At 37.9% G+C, this 16,877-nt stretch overlaps 1 protein-coding gene across 1 annotated transcript in view; it reads right to left on the reverse strand.

The window, feature by feature from the left end:
- Nucleotides 1-16,877, reverse strand: part of LOC125104609 (collagen alpha-6(VI) chain) — a 151,597-nt gene that overhangs the window by 50,784 nt on the left and 83,936 nt on the right. The window contains exons 21-24 of the mRNA XM_047737212.1: nucleotides 14,563-14,598; nucleotides 13,027-13,089; nucleotides 11,318-11,380; nucleotides 3,553-3,615 (exon numbers count right to left, since the gene is read on the reverse strand). Of these exons, the coding sequence (XP_047593168.1) occupies nucleotides 3,553-3,615; nucleotides 11,318-11,380; nucleotides 13,027-13,089; nucleotides 14,563-14,598 (225 nt within the window). The remainder of the gene's footprint in view (nucleotides 1-3,552; nucleotides 3,616-11,317; nucleotides 11,381-13,026; nucleotides 13,090-14,562; nucleotides 14,599-16,877) is intronic.

Genomic DNA, 16,877 nt, shown 5'->3' on the forward strand with positions numbered 1-16,877 from the left:
AAGTCCATACTTTGTTTAGATTTTTTTTTAAGTTTTTACCTGATATCTTTTTTCTGTTCCTGGATCTTACCCAGTATACCATATCACGTCTCCTTAAGCTCACATAGACTGTAACACAGTTTATCAGATTTTCCTTGTTTTTGATGACCTTGACAGTTATGAAGAGTACACTCAGATAGTCTATAAGATATCCCTCAACTGGGGTTTTTCTCATGATTAAATTGGGTTTTAGGGGCTTTAGGGGTAAAGACCACAGAGGTTAAGTGCCATTCTCAGCACAACATTATCAAGAGAACATACTGTCAACACAGGATAATTATTGATGTTAATCTTGACCACTTGGCTGAGGTAGTGTTGGTCAAGTTATTCCTCCCTGCCCTTCCCATAATGTACTCTTTGGAAGAAGGAGTGCAGAAGTGTGTGCAGCCCACACTTAAGGAGTGGGAGTGGTTAACTCATTTTTAAGGATAGAAAGGCAACCCAGTTAAGTGTGAAAAGTGTACAAATGGAGAAATGTCCACCAGTACTGAACTCTGAGACTAAAATAGAATTGGGTTCCATGGATGGGAAACAGAAGATCACCTTCCCTGATATCTTTCTTTCAGGGTAGTGACTCTCAAAGTATTCTTTGGAGGCTACCTACCTCACGATTCCCTCAGGTCCACATGCAAAGGAAATTCCTGCCCCCTCCCCCCCCCCGGTATAGTCTCTGGTAATGGAGCCCAAGAATATGCCTTTTTAAATAAGCTTCTCATCTGATTCTTATACACAGTGAACTTTGAGAACATTTGCTTTAAGGTAGGGAAACAAGGGAAGCCATATGACTTGATCCGGGTCACTTTGTTATTGGTACAGCTAGGCACTGAACCCAGGATTAATTACTAAGTTGCTTGCCTCCCTGGGGACTTGAGCTTATTGGAACAAGGTAGGATTAAGTGTTTGGGTCTCATCTCAGTTAACAATGAATCTAGAGGACTCAATTTATCTTGGGACTTCCCAAAGGATTTGGGCTTGCTTTGATTTGAGGGCATTTGTTTCTAAATTCTTGCCCCCCCCCTTTAAAAGTCCCTCTTATTAATAACAATCTTTTTGGCACAACTACCCTGCTCCTATTTATTTCCTTCTACACTCGCACCTATAACTGACCCACACCTATAACCCTCCATTCCTGCCTACCTCTCTCCTGGTTCCTTCTGCCATACCCTTTGGAGCGCTTTCATTTCATAAGCAAACCTTCTGTATGCATTCATGACATCTGCACACAGACCTACATCTTTCCTCACTGTAAGATAAATTTGATTCTCATCAGTGACACCACTTCTCCTGCAGCCTTCTTGAGGGTGAGAAGGCAGCAGTTGTCTCTGTCCCAAACTTTCCTTTTCAGACTACTATTGCTACAGTGCATGCTCTTGGAATCCTTCCCTGTTGGAGTTGATTATCCCTGTTTTCCATCTGTCTCATTTCACCCTCCAGTCAATGGTCGTTGCAACTCAACAGCTGGCATCCAACATTTCAGTCCTTCTTAGCAGATCTTCATTACAAAGCTAGCCCCTCTTCTCATGCCCTCATTCTCATCCTCTGGGTCAAGGAATTTCTCCATTATCTATTCTGACATCTTCAACCTTCTTTCTGTTTCCATCTTTTTTGCTCAGACACATACTATACAGTTTCTCCGATCATTGAAAACAAATTCCCAGGGTGCCTGGGTGGCTCAGTTGTTTATGCAACTGCCTTCAGCTCAGGTCATGATCCTGGAGTCCTGGGATTGAGTCCCGCATCGGGCTCCCAGTTCCACAGGGAGTCTGCTTCTTCCTCTGACCTTCTCCCCTCTCATGCTCTCTCTTATTATTTCTCTCAAATAAATAAATAAAAATCTTAAAAAAAAAAAAAAGAAAACAAATACCAAGCTTCAGTTTGTGCTAGACTGGTAATTAATGTACCCCCCTTGCCCCCACGCCTAGCTTCTTCAAAAAGTGGTTTATAGCCCTGAATCCATTTCTTCCTCACCAACTCATTATTTAGTCCTTTTGTAGGCTCTTTCCCTTTCTTTCTCCTCCTCTCAAATGCTACATTTTTTAAAATATTCTTTAGAGCATCTTAGCCACCAGAGGCAATGGTTACTTCATTCCCCCTTCCTTATCTATTCTGCACCAGCTGATAATTTGACCTCTCCTTCCTCAACTCTTCTTCTCAGCATCCAGTATGCATTTCTTTCCCCTCTTTTCAAATGATGCACTATCTCCTCTTCCCCTTCTTACAAACGGACACCACAAAGAGTCTTCTTAAAACTCCAAATGCCTCTGAAACTGCATCTCCGACCAGCCCTAAACTCTTTCCTTTATTCCCCAAAACAAATGGTTCCCTTCATTCTGACACCACTCTTTCTCATGATTTTCCTACTTCTGGGAGGCTACTACTCTCATGCCGGAAGTCCACAAGTCATCCAGTCCTCTTCTCTCTACCTTAGTTCCCTAAAGGCAGAATCCTCCAGAATCATCATGAGCCCCTCCTATCCTCACTCTCTTGAGTCATCCAATCGCTGCTTGTCTTGGAGACTGTTAGAACACACCCACTAGTCTCCTAGCTGCCAATCCCTCAGCCTTCAAAATATTTCTACACTGAGTAGCCTATTCAAAATCCTCCCAAGTCTGGCTGTGTTCAAATACTCCATTAAAAAAATTGTAAACAACACTGTACTGGCTACCTAATAAAGTAAGTGACCACAGAATTTTTTTTAATATGCCTATAAGACAGGATCATTTTCCCCCCAAAATACCCACACTCAGGATTTTCCAACCCTGTGCTTTCCTTCACACAGTTTCTTCTCCTCTCTGCTTGTCAAAGTCTTTCTTATCTTCTAGGGTCTGCTCCAAGTCTGTATCCTCTATGATGTTTCTTTCCCCAGCCCCCAAATACTTCACTAATACTATATTCAAATTTCCATTCTCAGACCCATATTCTGGTCTACTTCATGTCATAGATTATTGTCTTGAAAATATTCTAAATTCCATGGGGATTGATTCCATGTCATATCTATTATACAACCCAGAAATTCTTTCATTAAGCAAATATTTACTAAGCAGTTGCATGCCAGGAACTGTTCAAAGTATTCATCAGTGAGCAAACAGTCAAAGATATCTACTCTCCTGAAGCTGAGTTATCCAACAGAATACCAGTAGAGTGACTTTGTCTTAAAAGGTATGCACAAATGTTTGCATGCATGGAGGAAACAAAGAAGAAAAGAAGACAGGAGGGGAGGGAAGAAGAGAGGGGCAAAGGAAGGCCTGCCCCTAGAACAGTCTTTCTTCCCTGAGGTCTCCCCAGCTACGACTGGGTGTAGCCCCTCATGAAATTATGCTGAGGTGGAATCCTTGATCTCACTGTGGTCCACACCCACGTCCTTAGATGTTGCTGGCTCTCTAAGAATCAACCCAGGGTGTTGCAGCCTAAGAGGTTCTCCTTTGTGTTTAAAGTGCTCTAGCTAATACAACCAGACACACTTACTTTGAGGAGAAAACCTTAACTTTGGTGGGCTTGAAGAATGTGACCTACTTTATTTCCTTGACTTCCCAAATGGCCTGGATTCCCTGCTTCTCCTCCTGGTCCTGGAGGTCCCTGAAACAAAACAAGGATTGCAAATATAGCAGAACATAAAGCAAATTTCCCCTAAATCCTTTGTGTCTCTTTTAAGAGGAAAATGAACCACAGATGGGGAAAGAGTTATGGCTTTATTGATTTCTGCTCTGGAAAAAAGTATCACAGCTGTCAAATAAAAACTAGTAAATAAAAGAAAATAAAGTAATTCATGACAGATGTGGCTTAAATGATCATGCTTTCTTGTGAGTCTTCTTTTCCAAAGAGATTCTACATTCTCACTCTTTTGCTTTTAGAGCAGATGTTGCTAAAATGTCTAACGTTTAAAGAAGGCATTCCAAGTGACATTTGCCTTTAACTGTATTCTGTCTGGTTCCTTGTTTTGGTAGAAAGCATTTTTTTAAGGTAAACTTTTATTTATTTGCAAACAATATAATTTGTCCAATAGAAAGCTCAAGAAACTTCACCAAAATAATTAGCATTAATAACAAGATATGTTCAGGCATACCAGATAAATATTCTTACATAGTTTTCTCTTTCCTACTGCTAAGTTAGAAAAGTAAATGTACATAAATTCCCATTTACCATTAGAAAGAATAAAAACTATAAAATATGTAGAATTTTACAAGAAAGATAAAAGACCTATATAAAGAAAGCTTTAAGATCTTATTGAAAAGCATAACAAAAGTTAAACAGAGGGATAAATATACCACACACACATATGGAAATCTATTTGATCAAATAGAAGTCTCTTTAATGTTCTAGAAAGCATATTTATTGGGATAGCTTTAGAGCTGAACACTTAAAAATCCCAATTCAGAGACAGCCCAACTGCCTTCTTGTGTTATTAACACTTGGGATCAGATTTTTCCTTTGGAATATCCAAACATATGGCAACAGAAATCTTGAGGTTAAAATGTTTACATAGGTACTTGTAAATAATCTCAACACCAGTGAATTGAAATCATTTTCAAAAAAAATTTTTTTTGAGGGGGTGCCTGGGTGGCTTAGTCGTTAAGCGCCTGCCTTTGGCTCATTTAATTATGCCAGGGTGTGGGATCAGCCCCACATCGGTCTCTCTGCTCCTCAAGAAACCTGTTTCTCCCTCTCCCACTCCCCCTGCTTGTGTTCCCTCTCTGTCAAATAAATAAAATCTTTAAAAAAATCCCCCCTCCCTTATTTGGCCACAATTGCTGAATTTAAAAATAAATAAACCAAATCTGTGTAACAAGCATGATACTTAGCAAATCTTATTCAGAAAAAAATTATGATATTAACCTTTTTGTCTTTAAAAAATTAAAAATGTAGTAAATTGAACAAAAAATTTCCTAATAGGAAAGACTGTTGAATAATATATTGGTCACGTAGGGAAGATAATAATGATCTTTCCACAATTTTCTCTCCTTTCTTTATCTCAAAAGATCTTGATTTCTTCAGCTTCCATAGCTCTCAACTCTTTCCCTTGGAAATCTCACTTCCACCAGTGCCTGGGGCTAGCTCCCATGACCTTCATATTCGATCTAATTAGACTGTTTTCTGTTCTTACCTTATTTGAATTTGATCATGTATTCTTTGAAACTTTTCCCTTAATTTCTGTAACACCAGGGACTTCCTGGTGCCTCTCTGGTCTCTTCTCCATTTGTCTCTTAAATCTCCATGTACCCTGAGGCTCCATCCTTGGACCTTATTTTTTCTCACTTAATCCCCTCCTCCTGAGTGACACCCCCATAGAGTCACATAACCACTACTTTACAAAATAACTCCTAAATACCTGGATCTCCTGCTCAAACCACTCAACTAAAAGCCAGACTTGTATATTAAAATGTCTCTTGGATATCTCGTAGGAATTGGTTGCCAAAGATAATTATACTTACTCTAAGTCATGCTTGGTTTCATATTCTCTTTTTAAGGAATGGTGCTACCCTTCTCTTCCCTGAATCCCAAGCTGGAAACTTAGGAATCATCCTAGGGCCCTTCCTTAGCTTATCTCTCAAAACCTATCAGTTACAAGTCCTACAGATTCTATTGCCTTCCTATACCCATCTCCCTTCCGCTATCACCTACCTTCTCTCTTCCATTCCTATTGCTATCACCTACCTTCAGGGCTTTCTTCTTTCTGTCTAAATTCCTGGATTCTAGGACTGTAGCCTGGCCTCTCTCTAATCCATTCTTTTCTCCTTTTCCCTTTTGCTTTAGAATGTCAGGATGATGCTACCACTTTTTCTGAAATTCTGAATTCCGAGTAGCCTTCAGAATAAAGTTGATGGTATTTATTAATATATAAAATCCCTTAAAATGTTGGTATTGCAGATCTCCATAGTCATCTGAGACTACTTCAATCACTATATGTTTATGCACGAACCATCTGCAGTCACCAAATACTTCTTGTTGTCTTAGGTTTTCACACTTGTGCAAATTCTTTCCTTAGCTGGTTCATTTTTCTGTCCAGACACAATCTCCCTCTTGTGAAAATCTTACCATTAGCATCACTGTTTCAAGAATACCTGAACCCCCTGACTCTGTTTGGTCCTGAAAAACTGACTCTCCACTTTGTATATAATTGTTCATTTATTTCTCTCTCTCTCATCTACTAGATATTACCCTGTATGTTCTTGAAGGAAGGGGTATACACAATTGGCTTCCTATCTCTGGAACTTAGTACAATACCTAGAACCCATCAATGCACCCATCCATTTATCTAGCAACCCATGCACCTATCCAGGAATAGCCCCCAAGAGGGATGAAATGATATGTTAGTTTGATTTTCCATATGACATTTTTTATGTACTTCACAGAAGGATAAAGTAGATTTCAACTGTCCTTGACAATAAGGGGCAAACTGGAAGTCTTGCCTAGGGGATCACCTTCTGGGCTTCCTTCCAACATAACCAGCTCTATGAGATGAAGGAAATTTCAGGGAGATTCCCTCATGTGTAGTCACTTTAAGTACACACAAGAACAATGAGAGATTATCCTGTTTGAAAGCCCTCCAAAATGGAAGAGTTCTTAGATGGATGGATGCATACATGCAGACAGAGCATGGTCATCTGAACATCAGAAAACATGATTCTATTTCCTGCGCAGGACCACACCAAGTACCAGACTGGGGTTTGTGACTCCTTGAATGGGTCTCAAGCTCCATGAATGGTTACCCGGATGTATTAACTACTCAAATACTGCTGACTGTATAGGGACCATGTTTTTAAAGGAAAGATAAAAAACTCCCTGCCACCCCAAGATATCAAGGAGTCAAAAAAGTTGCTTTGATTTGAGGGCAAGAGCATCTATGGAATATAAAAAGAAGATTAGGGCATTCAAAGGAAAAGGACACCAGCTAGAGGTGAAATCTTTATTGGCTTTGTTGTAATGGCAGCCTTTTATTGAGCATTTATTTTGTGAAAAGCACTATGCTCCGAAGTATATATTGACATTATACATGCTTTCTCAATCACAATGAGATACATATGATTGACACTATTGTTTACAAATAAAAATCAGATTGTCAAAGCATTTAACTCCAAATCACCAAATAGAAGGCTAAGAAGGGAGCTAAACCTGATTCTGACTCTACACTTACCTCTTGGCCACTCTTTCTGCTGTTTTGAGACCTGTATCTGGGACAGGATTCCTAAACTCTACTAATCATGCACCACCTGAGACTGGAGTTTTAAAAATATGAATCTCCAAGCTTGATGCAGGAGGCTGGGGCCAGATCTACTCTCCACTCTCAGGACTTGGGCTGGTGGTCCTTTGCTCATGTTTTGACTCTGCCACAGAGCCTTCTGCAATCACAACTGGTTAATACAAGTGTTAAGTGATGATAGGATATGTTTAGAGTGTAAATGTTTTTAAAACCTGTCCTTAGATAGCATCTTATCAGAAAGGATTGAAGTAGGAGTTTGGGATTAATGACTGGGGCAGTGCCAAGGACACCCTGACTTTGGATGGAATATGGCTGCACAGGCAGAAGAGATTTAGGATCTTATGTTCAAAAGGAAACCTGTCACTTATTTTCATGGGGTAAAACTGCCTACACTGACAATCAGTAAGTTGTGAGGCTGGGCTGGAGCTACCCAAGGAGATTAAATGCTCAGTGTCTTTAAGAGTCCGATATGAGCTAATTCTTAGAAAATAAAAGACAAGAGCCAGCAAGAGGTGGGCTAATCCAAGAACAAACCCCAAGATATCTGAGATGTTGATCTTGACAGTGCTAATCTTAAGACACAGACTCTAATCTCAACTTCTAATCTTTCATGCATCCTATACTCCATCCATGTTGAACCATTTACAGTTCCCCAACTCACTTTGATATCTCTTTTTAGATTAGCCGGCTCCTTTTCCCAGATGCCTGCCTCTCCTTTGGTCACCTGGAAAACACTTCCCTATCCTGCAAAAGCTAAATCACTCTTCTCCTGCTCCAAAAAGTTCTTGCTCCCACTACTCTACCCTGGGTGTAATTCTGTTTTAGCATTTAGTACGTCACGTCTCAACTATTTGTTTGTGTTGGTGACCTTTATGAGATTGGGAGCATGTCCTTTATTTTCTTTCTTTAAAATCTTTTTTTTTTTACTTTATTATTATTATTTTTTAATTTTTTATTTCTTTTCAGTCTATCTTTAAAATCTTTTATTTATTTATTTGGAGGGAGAGTGAGCGGGTGAGAATGCAAAATCAGGGGAACGGTGAAGCAGACTCCCCATGGAGCAGTGAGCCCAATCCCAGGATGCTCGGATCATGACCTGAGTTGAAGGCAGACGCTTAACCCACTGAGCCACCGAGGTGCCTTGGGAGCATGTGCTTTTATCCTACTGTAGGATCCTACTATATATTATACAATATAGGGCTTACATACAGGACGCACTCAGTAAATATTTGAGTAAAAGGAATGGTTGATGGATCATCCATCCTAGATTACACAGAATGATGAAATCCAACCATTGCAGTTCAGATTACACATTGTTATATTGTTATTATTATCATGGCCTTCCTTGGATTGGAGACTCTCATGCTTTGGGCATAAAATGTCCCTGATAAATTAGGTAATACTGATGCAATATAGTAGTAATAAACACTTAACACAGTGCTTACTATATTGCAGGCACTGTTCTAAGAACCAACCTATATTAAACCATTTAATTTTCACCTGATGAGGTAGCTCCTATTACCACCATCCTTATTTTATAGCAGAGAAAATTGAGGCACAGAGAGGTTAAATAAATTACCCAAGGCCACACACCTGAGAAGGTACAAAACTGGCAAACCCAGGCAGCTTGGTTTCAGGCACTATGCCATGCTTTATAAAGATGACAACAGAAATTCTACTTTGTGTTCCAAGTTTGCATGGAATAATTCCAACATTTCTTGATATTGCATGTGACATTAGTGATTATTTCACTAAAACAACTAAGTCCAGTACTAACTAGAATTACTAAGTATGTCTGATTTTCCATTCCTTTTCTAGACATTGATTACATTAGTGTAGTACCCTAAGGTAAACCAAACAGGGGAACAAAGGAAGGTATAAAAGAATACGCTGTTCTTTTCAAAGTTATACCTTCTTTTTCATTGTGCCATGGACTATATTTCTTTCATGTCATAGCCATATACTTGGTTGAATTAACACATTTTGATTTATTCAGAATGCCCCAACACTGCATAAATTAATAAGCCTTCAGAACACTGTCAACAGAAATCACATGCTTTTTTCTAAATGTATATACTAAGAAAAATTTAAAGTCTTCAGTTAAAAAACACTCCTGTGAGGGATGTCTGGGTGGCTCAGTTGGTTAAGCATCTGACTCTTGATACCAGCTCAGGTCTTCATCTCAGGGTTGTGAATTCAAGACCCACTGTGGGGCTCCATGTTGGGCATGAGCTTACTTAAAAAACAAAACAAAAAACACTCTTGTTATTCCACTTAAGAGGCTAGTTCTTAAGCCTATGTCAGTGGATTTATAGAGCCAATAGAGAATAACACTCTCTTGTATACCTGGTTGTGTTTGTCTCCTGTGGTTTTCCTTTGGAAACAACAATTTTGAGATCCCATTCATCATGTCCTGAATATAGAAAATTCTACACATCTTTGAAATAGCACTTTCACTGTGCTGACAAGGGTATTTCAAGAAAAGCAAGCAAAGAAAGAAAACCATGGTTTCTAGCCAGATAAATGGAAGAGGTAGAGAGAAGTGGTACCTTTTGACTATAGTTGGCAATGCCAAGAGTTTGAATGATTTATAACTATAACCAATCTTGCCAGAGCAAGATTAAAGGGGTCTCACTCAGACAAGTACACTACAGGGCAAATGGAATAACTTATTTGAGCAACAGTCACTTGGATACAATTTTGGTTTCTAGAAGAAGAGAATTACCAAATTCTTTGGATTTCAACCCATCTACATCTTAGTATTTTATATAAACAGATGAGATAATCACCTGATATATGTTTCCCTTGGCATTTGTTGGTTGTTTTTTTTTTTTTAAATCCTAACTCATGGTGCCAGCAAGTTTTTAGTGATTCAGGATGTGAATACAAAACTGTTACTTTTCAATGTAGTTCTACAATGAAATTTTTAAAGTTTTCATGCTGTTTGAAGGAGTACGTTCATCAAACTGGGAACAAATATCCTGATGAACAGTAATTAATAGGGATTAAAATACTGCGTCAAGAGATATAGGTTTATGCAAAATAGTTTCTTAAATATTTTGATGATGAACACGGACACTTATGTGTTGGACCACTGCCTGATGGACACAAAGGAATATATTCCCTTTATCCCATTAGGCAAGAACACGCCCCAATTGTGTCTCATTCATTCATTTACTTATTATATAATAAGTAAATATTATGATATAGTAATAATTATTATTATATTTATTATATAAATACATGTTGAGCTCTACTGTGTGGCAGCCTTGTCGTTCTAGGCTCTGGGATATAGTACAAGTAAGACAAAGTTCTGGCCTTCGGGGAGTTTAAAGTGTAGAAGGGGAGACAAAAAGCTAAACAAATATAATAACAGTTAGGCAAAGGCCAGATCATGTAGGGATCTGCTACTCAATGTGTGGTCTGAACCAACAACATCTCACTGGAAGTGTAGAACCTCAGGACCCACCCCAGACCTACTGATCAGAATCCACACTTCAGCAAGTTGTTCAGGTGATTCTCAGACACTTTAAATTTGGTGAAATGATGTGGGAAAGTCAGTCCCAGCACTGGGTCTGTCTACTAGAATCACCTGGGGAGAATTTAAAATTACTGATACCCTGACCTTACCTTCAGAGATTCTGATTTAAATGGTCTGGTGAGGGTTCCAGGTGGTGGAGTGTTTTATAATCTTCCCAGGAGATTATCATGCGTAGCTAGGTTGAGGAGCGCTGAAGAGGGTTGTATTCTTGGTGCAATGGGAAGCCCTTGAGGAGATCAGGGGAGTGGCATGACCTGATTTCTACAGAGGAGGAATTTTTAACCCACAGTAATGGCTGAGATGTTGAGGCAAAGAGGGTTATAAGCCATCTTCCACCTCTGTGTCTGACAGAAAGATAGCCCACCCTGCAAGGTATAGACCACAATATGATGTGGCCTTCAACCACATTGAACACTGAACTCAAAATTTTGCTGGTTCACAGGCAGTAAATAACTCTTTCTGCAGAAAAGAAACTGCAAGGACATCTGTATGAAAGCCAGGATCAAAGCCAGATGCAGTCATTTTCTCTCATTACCTACCTGAGGACCTTTACTTCCCAGACCTCCTTTCTCGCCTTTCACACCAGTCTCTCCTCTGGGACCCTACATACATACAGAGCATACAGAGAATTAAAGCATTATTTTCTTTCTAGAAGAGAACACTTGAATGTTAACTTGAATATTAAAGATGGACATGATATCAGTCACACGGACAGAAACTGAAAAGAGAACTCTGTTCATGCCCTTGGCTCTGTCTTGACCTGTGAGATCTCCTTGTGTGTATACAAAGGTCCAATTTGTAATTTAGGCCATTGGGGGCCATTTATAGTCAACTGAACAAATAGTGCACAATTGAATTTTTCAGGATTGCTTTCTAATCATCCTAAGCATCTTTAGACTCCAAGTGCATATATTTCTTATGTGATAAAGAAAATAATCCCTAATTACATAATCTGAAACCAAAATATTAAAAAGAATTTTCTGTTCAATAATCACACTGAACACTGGTCATAAGATATAGCATGTGGTAAGTTGAAATCTGGATATTTCTACTTCTAGAATATTATATTGCCTATTAATTGTGGCCTCTGTACATTAGGCAGAGAAACCTTCATGCTGTGTTTGGTTTCTCCATTTCCTTTTAAATTATGTCATGAAAGAAGAGTCTGTAAAGTGGAAGAAGGGATGTTGTTGTATTATTTGTTTAGCACAAAATAAAGCCAGCCAATCTATTGAAATGTTTCCCCACAACCCCAGTGGCAAATGTCTCACTTGAAGATAAGAAACGTGAACTTTCCTCAGCTGGCAAGTAAAACAAAAAAAAACCCCAATCAAGTTCAAAAGAGACAGAGGTCCAAGGGGGGCAGACTGTTTACTGCTCTGAAATCTTGGTAAAAATGTGAACACAGTTTCTCATCTGATGGCTAAGGATATTTCACCCAACTTCCACGTACCAAGCTGCCAACACAAAATAGTTATTTTTTTACTATGTGGATTAAAACTTTGAAAAATTATAGAAACTTTGCTTGTCCTGCAGTTACCAAACAGCAAAATTTTTTCTCAAGATTTCATAACAAAGTTTGGAGAGAAAAAAATAGGTTCTAATTTTCTATAGTCTGACCTCCTTTGCTTCACCTCGGCATTTTCTAGGACTTCCTTTCCCTTCTCAGTATTATTCCAGGCTACATTTTGCTCTTTCTGGCACATGCTTCTTTCCCCTCATGTGATTGCTTGTAAGAGCCAACCATAGTTTATTCCTTGCGAAGGAAAAAGTGCTGGAGGCAGCTCTCTGGGGAAGTGAGCAAGAAGGCAGGCTGAGTGCCACACTATAGATCACTCCACTGAAGACTTCAGCTGTATTTGGAACAATTCTTTCCTAGAGTAGAGCCAGTTTTTTCTACCACACAGTCATCCAGATATGTGTGTTCTGGGTTCTTACTGTGCTACATTGACCAAAATTCCCAGATTGGGGGCTCAACATTTTCTTTGGTTCAAGGTCTCCCCTAGATATTCTAGCTAGCTTGAACTCATTGCACAAGGGCCCTACCCAGCATGTTCATTCTTTTTTCATCTCTTGACAGGACAAAACTTAAAGGAGACCAAATTCTGGTCTTGTTGCTTCCTTACTTTATTTCCCTGAAAACACTTTAAACATCTATATTTCTGCAAAGAGGTTTGAAGGATTCCGAGGATTCAAGACTCCAGATTCTTCTTTATGTTCTCAAACCCTGATTGGTTCTGATATGTACCTGAGGGCCTTTAAGTCCCCATGAGCCTTCAAGTCCATCTGGGCCTGGGATGCCTGTTTTCCCCTGTGGTGAGAAAGAATCAACCTGTTAACACCGTTTCCTGAGAATTTTGTTTCCTTTATGTACAAGATTATATACTGTTAACCACGATGTCAGTGCAGGATTTTTGGCAAAAAAATGAAAGATAAAGAAATAAAAATTTTCTATAATCTCTTCAAGCAGAGACAGCCACAGTTACTATGTTGGTATATTTTCTTTCAAGTTTTTATACATATGCACACTCACACATTCCTTTTTTTCTGTAATGTTTGTAATGTATTTCACTTGGGCATTTGGCCTGAAGAAACTCAGTTTACATTTTCTTCACAAATATCCAGACATCTTACAACACTATATTCAAATAGATTAAATATCTATGGGTCAAAATTTGAGCAGTATCTTCACATTGCCCTTGAACTCTTACAGAGATAAGAATTCCAAAGAAGAGGAAGGATTAAAAAGCATAATTTAGTCAACTATTGGGATAGCCTAAGTTTATGCCCCATTTATTATACAGATGTGATTGAATGTCCCTTGCTAATTGCCTTTTCCTAGCTCTCAGAGGAATTTCTCAACACTTTCTCTCCCCAATCTTATTTCATGCTGTTATTCTGGATTTTTTTTTCCTTTTTGTTGAGGTTTAACCTTGAAGTGTGTTTGAGTAATGTCTGTAGATGGTTAACTCTCTTGGTGTTGGTCTGAAAATGTCTACATGTTCATTCACAGTTCAGCTAGGTATAAAATTCAAAATTAACAGCTATTTTTCTTCTGTACTTGCATATATCATTTTGTTTTCTGCCATGTTTTATTGCCAAATATAAGTCTGCTGCAATCTAATCTGTTATTCCTTTCAAGGGTAAAAATGCTTTTTTTCTCTGGTCATGTTTAAGATGTTTTATCTTTAGCATTCCAGAGTTTCACCATGATGTGATTGAGAGCGGATTTATTGTTTATTCTCATTGTATTTTCAACCTGAGGGTCTGTGTTTCCTCAATTGCATAAATTCTCAGTCACAATATCTTTTTCATAAATATTACAGATACATGAGTCATGTATATCACCAACATGTACAAAGAAGATAAGATACAATATTTGGTACAGTAAACTTTTGAATAAAACACTCAGAATGTCCAATATGTATCAGGGTTTTGCTGTACGTACTCCCAGTTTATTAAGGGTTTATGTAAATTATAAGATTTCAGAGTTAATTGAACAAAAATCTAAAAGATCACTCAACTGAGTTACTAGTTTGCATGTGAAATCATGTGAAATCCAAAGTTAAATTTAATAGTTATTGGGCCAACTAGTGTTTCTTGTCATTAATTTTTTTTATAGTCTTTGGTTGGATTGCCCAAGTCTTCACATTACAATTTGAGTTCTTGAAATTGTAGCCTAAAATATTTAGTCTTGAAAGAGGTTTCTCAGAGCCTTTATTCTTATTCCTTGATTGGACACAGGATACTTATCATTTGGAGTTAAGAAAAAAAATCATTATACCTGTGGGCCTGTATGTCCCCTTCGGCCATGAGCTGCCTAAAATAGGAAAGGTAGGTACCATTAACTCTGAAAAAAATGCTATTTATATTTAAATTAGTAATGAACACCTTAAGGTACTCATTATTTTTTTTAAGTACCCACATATTGCTTAAAACATTTAATTATCCACTGCACCAGGACAGTAAAATGTTGCCAATTCTGAATTTATTATCCTAGGGCAATAGGTTATTAAAATCACAGAGACAACTGAAACCTGTACATACTTAAAAGAGAGTTTGTGGTCAATAATTTGTCCTCCCCTAAACTATTACTAGTACTGATCACAAGCTCCACAACTGGCTGATTTGAATTTAATTTCTTTGCATTTTTCCAAAGTACTATCAAATAATCCAAAAATCAGGAGTGGAGTGGCCACAAGGCAAGAAGCCAGAGGAAAAACTAGGAGAATTGACTCATTTGAACTTTATTATAGATTAATTTCAGAATCTAAAGATAACCAGACTAATTTAACCCTCTCCCCCCTAAAAAGTAAAAAAATAAGCTGATCTGTCAAAAATCAGAGAATCAGCCCAAATATTCATAAGTTCTCAATTCAGTAGGTTAATGAAATAGTCAATCAAAATAATAGCACTACATAATCAAGTGGAATTTCCCTAATACTCTCTCATATGTAAGGTCAGGGCCTGGGTATATTTCAGATCAACAATCTGAAATCACACAAAGATGTTTTATTGTCTAACTTAGGATGTCTCAGTAAAGTCATAGCAAGACTGACACCAGGATTTGCAAAACTCAGTATATATCAGATGACATTTTCTTGATGGAAATTTGAGATTGTTAGATCAAAATTCTACATGAGGCCAGTACTCCAGACTCTAATTTCTTCTAATCATATTTCAGTTAAAATCGATTGTTACTTAGGAAACAGACTGTGTATATCTGGAGAAATGGAGACCTATCTCTTTAACATTTTGAGATGAGTTTAAATCCTCTCTGTCAGAGGGAGGAAGAGAAGCTCTCTCCAAGGGTTTATCTGTTCTGGTTCAATTCTTCAGACACATTCAGAAAAATATCTGCCAATAATCTGTTACCTACAAAGCATATTGTATGAGAACCATGGGAGCATAAAGATTTCACACACACACACACACACACACACACACACACACACACACAGTTCTTCACCTCAGGAGATCCTCATATTTTGGGTTTGGGGGTCTAGAGATAAATATTACAATATTTACAAGGCATAGTATGGCAAATGCCATAAGAAAGGGGAAGATGCCCCTGGGGATAAAAATATATGTTTATAAAAAATAAAATTTAAAAAAAAAAGGTGGAAAAACTAAAAAAAAAAAAAAAAAAAAAAAAGGGGAAGATGGAATATCGGTTTCAAAGAAAGCAATTATATCCAGTTTGTCAAATTAGGAAAATATTCCTAGAGGGAGACTGTTTTTAAAAGTTTTTTTTAAGGAATCGCTACACCCAAGGTGAGGCTCAAATTCACAATCCCGAGACCAAAAGTCTCATGCTCTACTGACTAAACCAAGCCAGACACCCTGGAAGATACTTTTGATATGGGTTTCACAGAATATTAGGGGTTTGATGGGTAGATGAAAATGAAAGAAGTCTTTCTACTAAAGGGTATAGCCTAAGTAATGAAGTAGAGGCAGGAAAACAGGAAGTGCATTTGATAGTGTATATTTGACTATTTCTGGGTCAAAGGTGTGAGGAAAGAGGGGAGTAGTAGGATTACTAAACTGAAGGGTTCATACTCCCTTTATCAAAACCACTGGGGGGGGGGGGCACCTGGGTGGCTCAGTGGGTTAAAGCCTCTGCCTTCTTATTATGTTAGGCACTATACAGTATATAATTAGTTTTTGATGTAGTGTTCCAGGACTCATTGTTTGCATATAACCACCAGTGCTTCATACAATCTGTGCCCTCCTTAATTTCAGAGTTTTTCAATTAGTGGTATAAATTTTTCTTCTTTCTGAAAGGATAATTACTTTACCATTATTATAAATATGATACAGGCTGATCTTTAATTATTCAAAAGCAGGAAAAAAAACCATTTAAGTCATCCCAAATCCTATGTAGATAAATCTATTGTTAACATTTGGAAATCATGATTCCCGCCATCTTTTTATGCATATTTACAGAGTTCTAAATATTTAATTAAGAAAGGATCATGGTACTTATGCTATTATAAAATTAAAATGTATTGAATTTTACTTGAATTTAATAGAAGAACAAAATAAATGGGGGCTGTATTGCCTGAATTTTCTAAGGCTGTATCATATTAATTACTCATA

This window comes from Lutra lutra, chromosome 1 (genome assembly GCF_902655055.1).
Source record: "Lutra lutra chromosome 1, mLutLut1.2, whole genome shotgun sequence".
Lineage (NCBI taxonomy): Eukaryota > Metazoa > Chordata > Mammalia > Carnivora > Mustelidae > Lutra > Lutra lutra.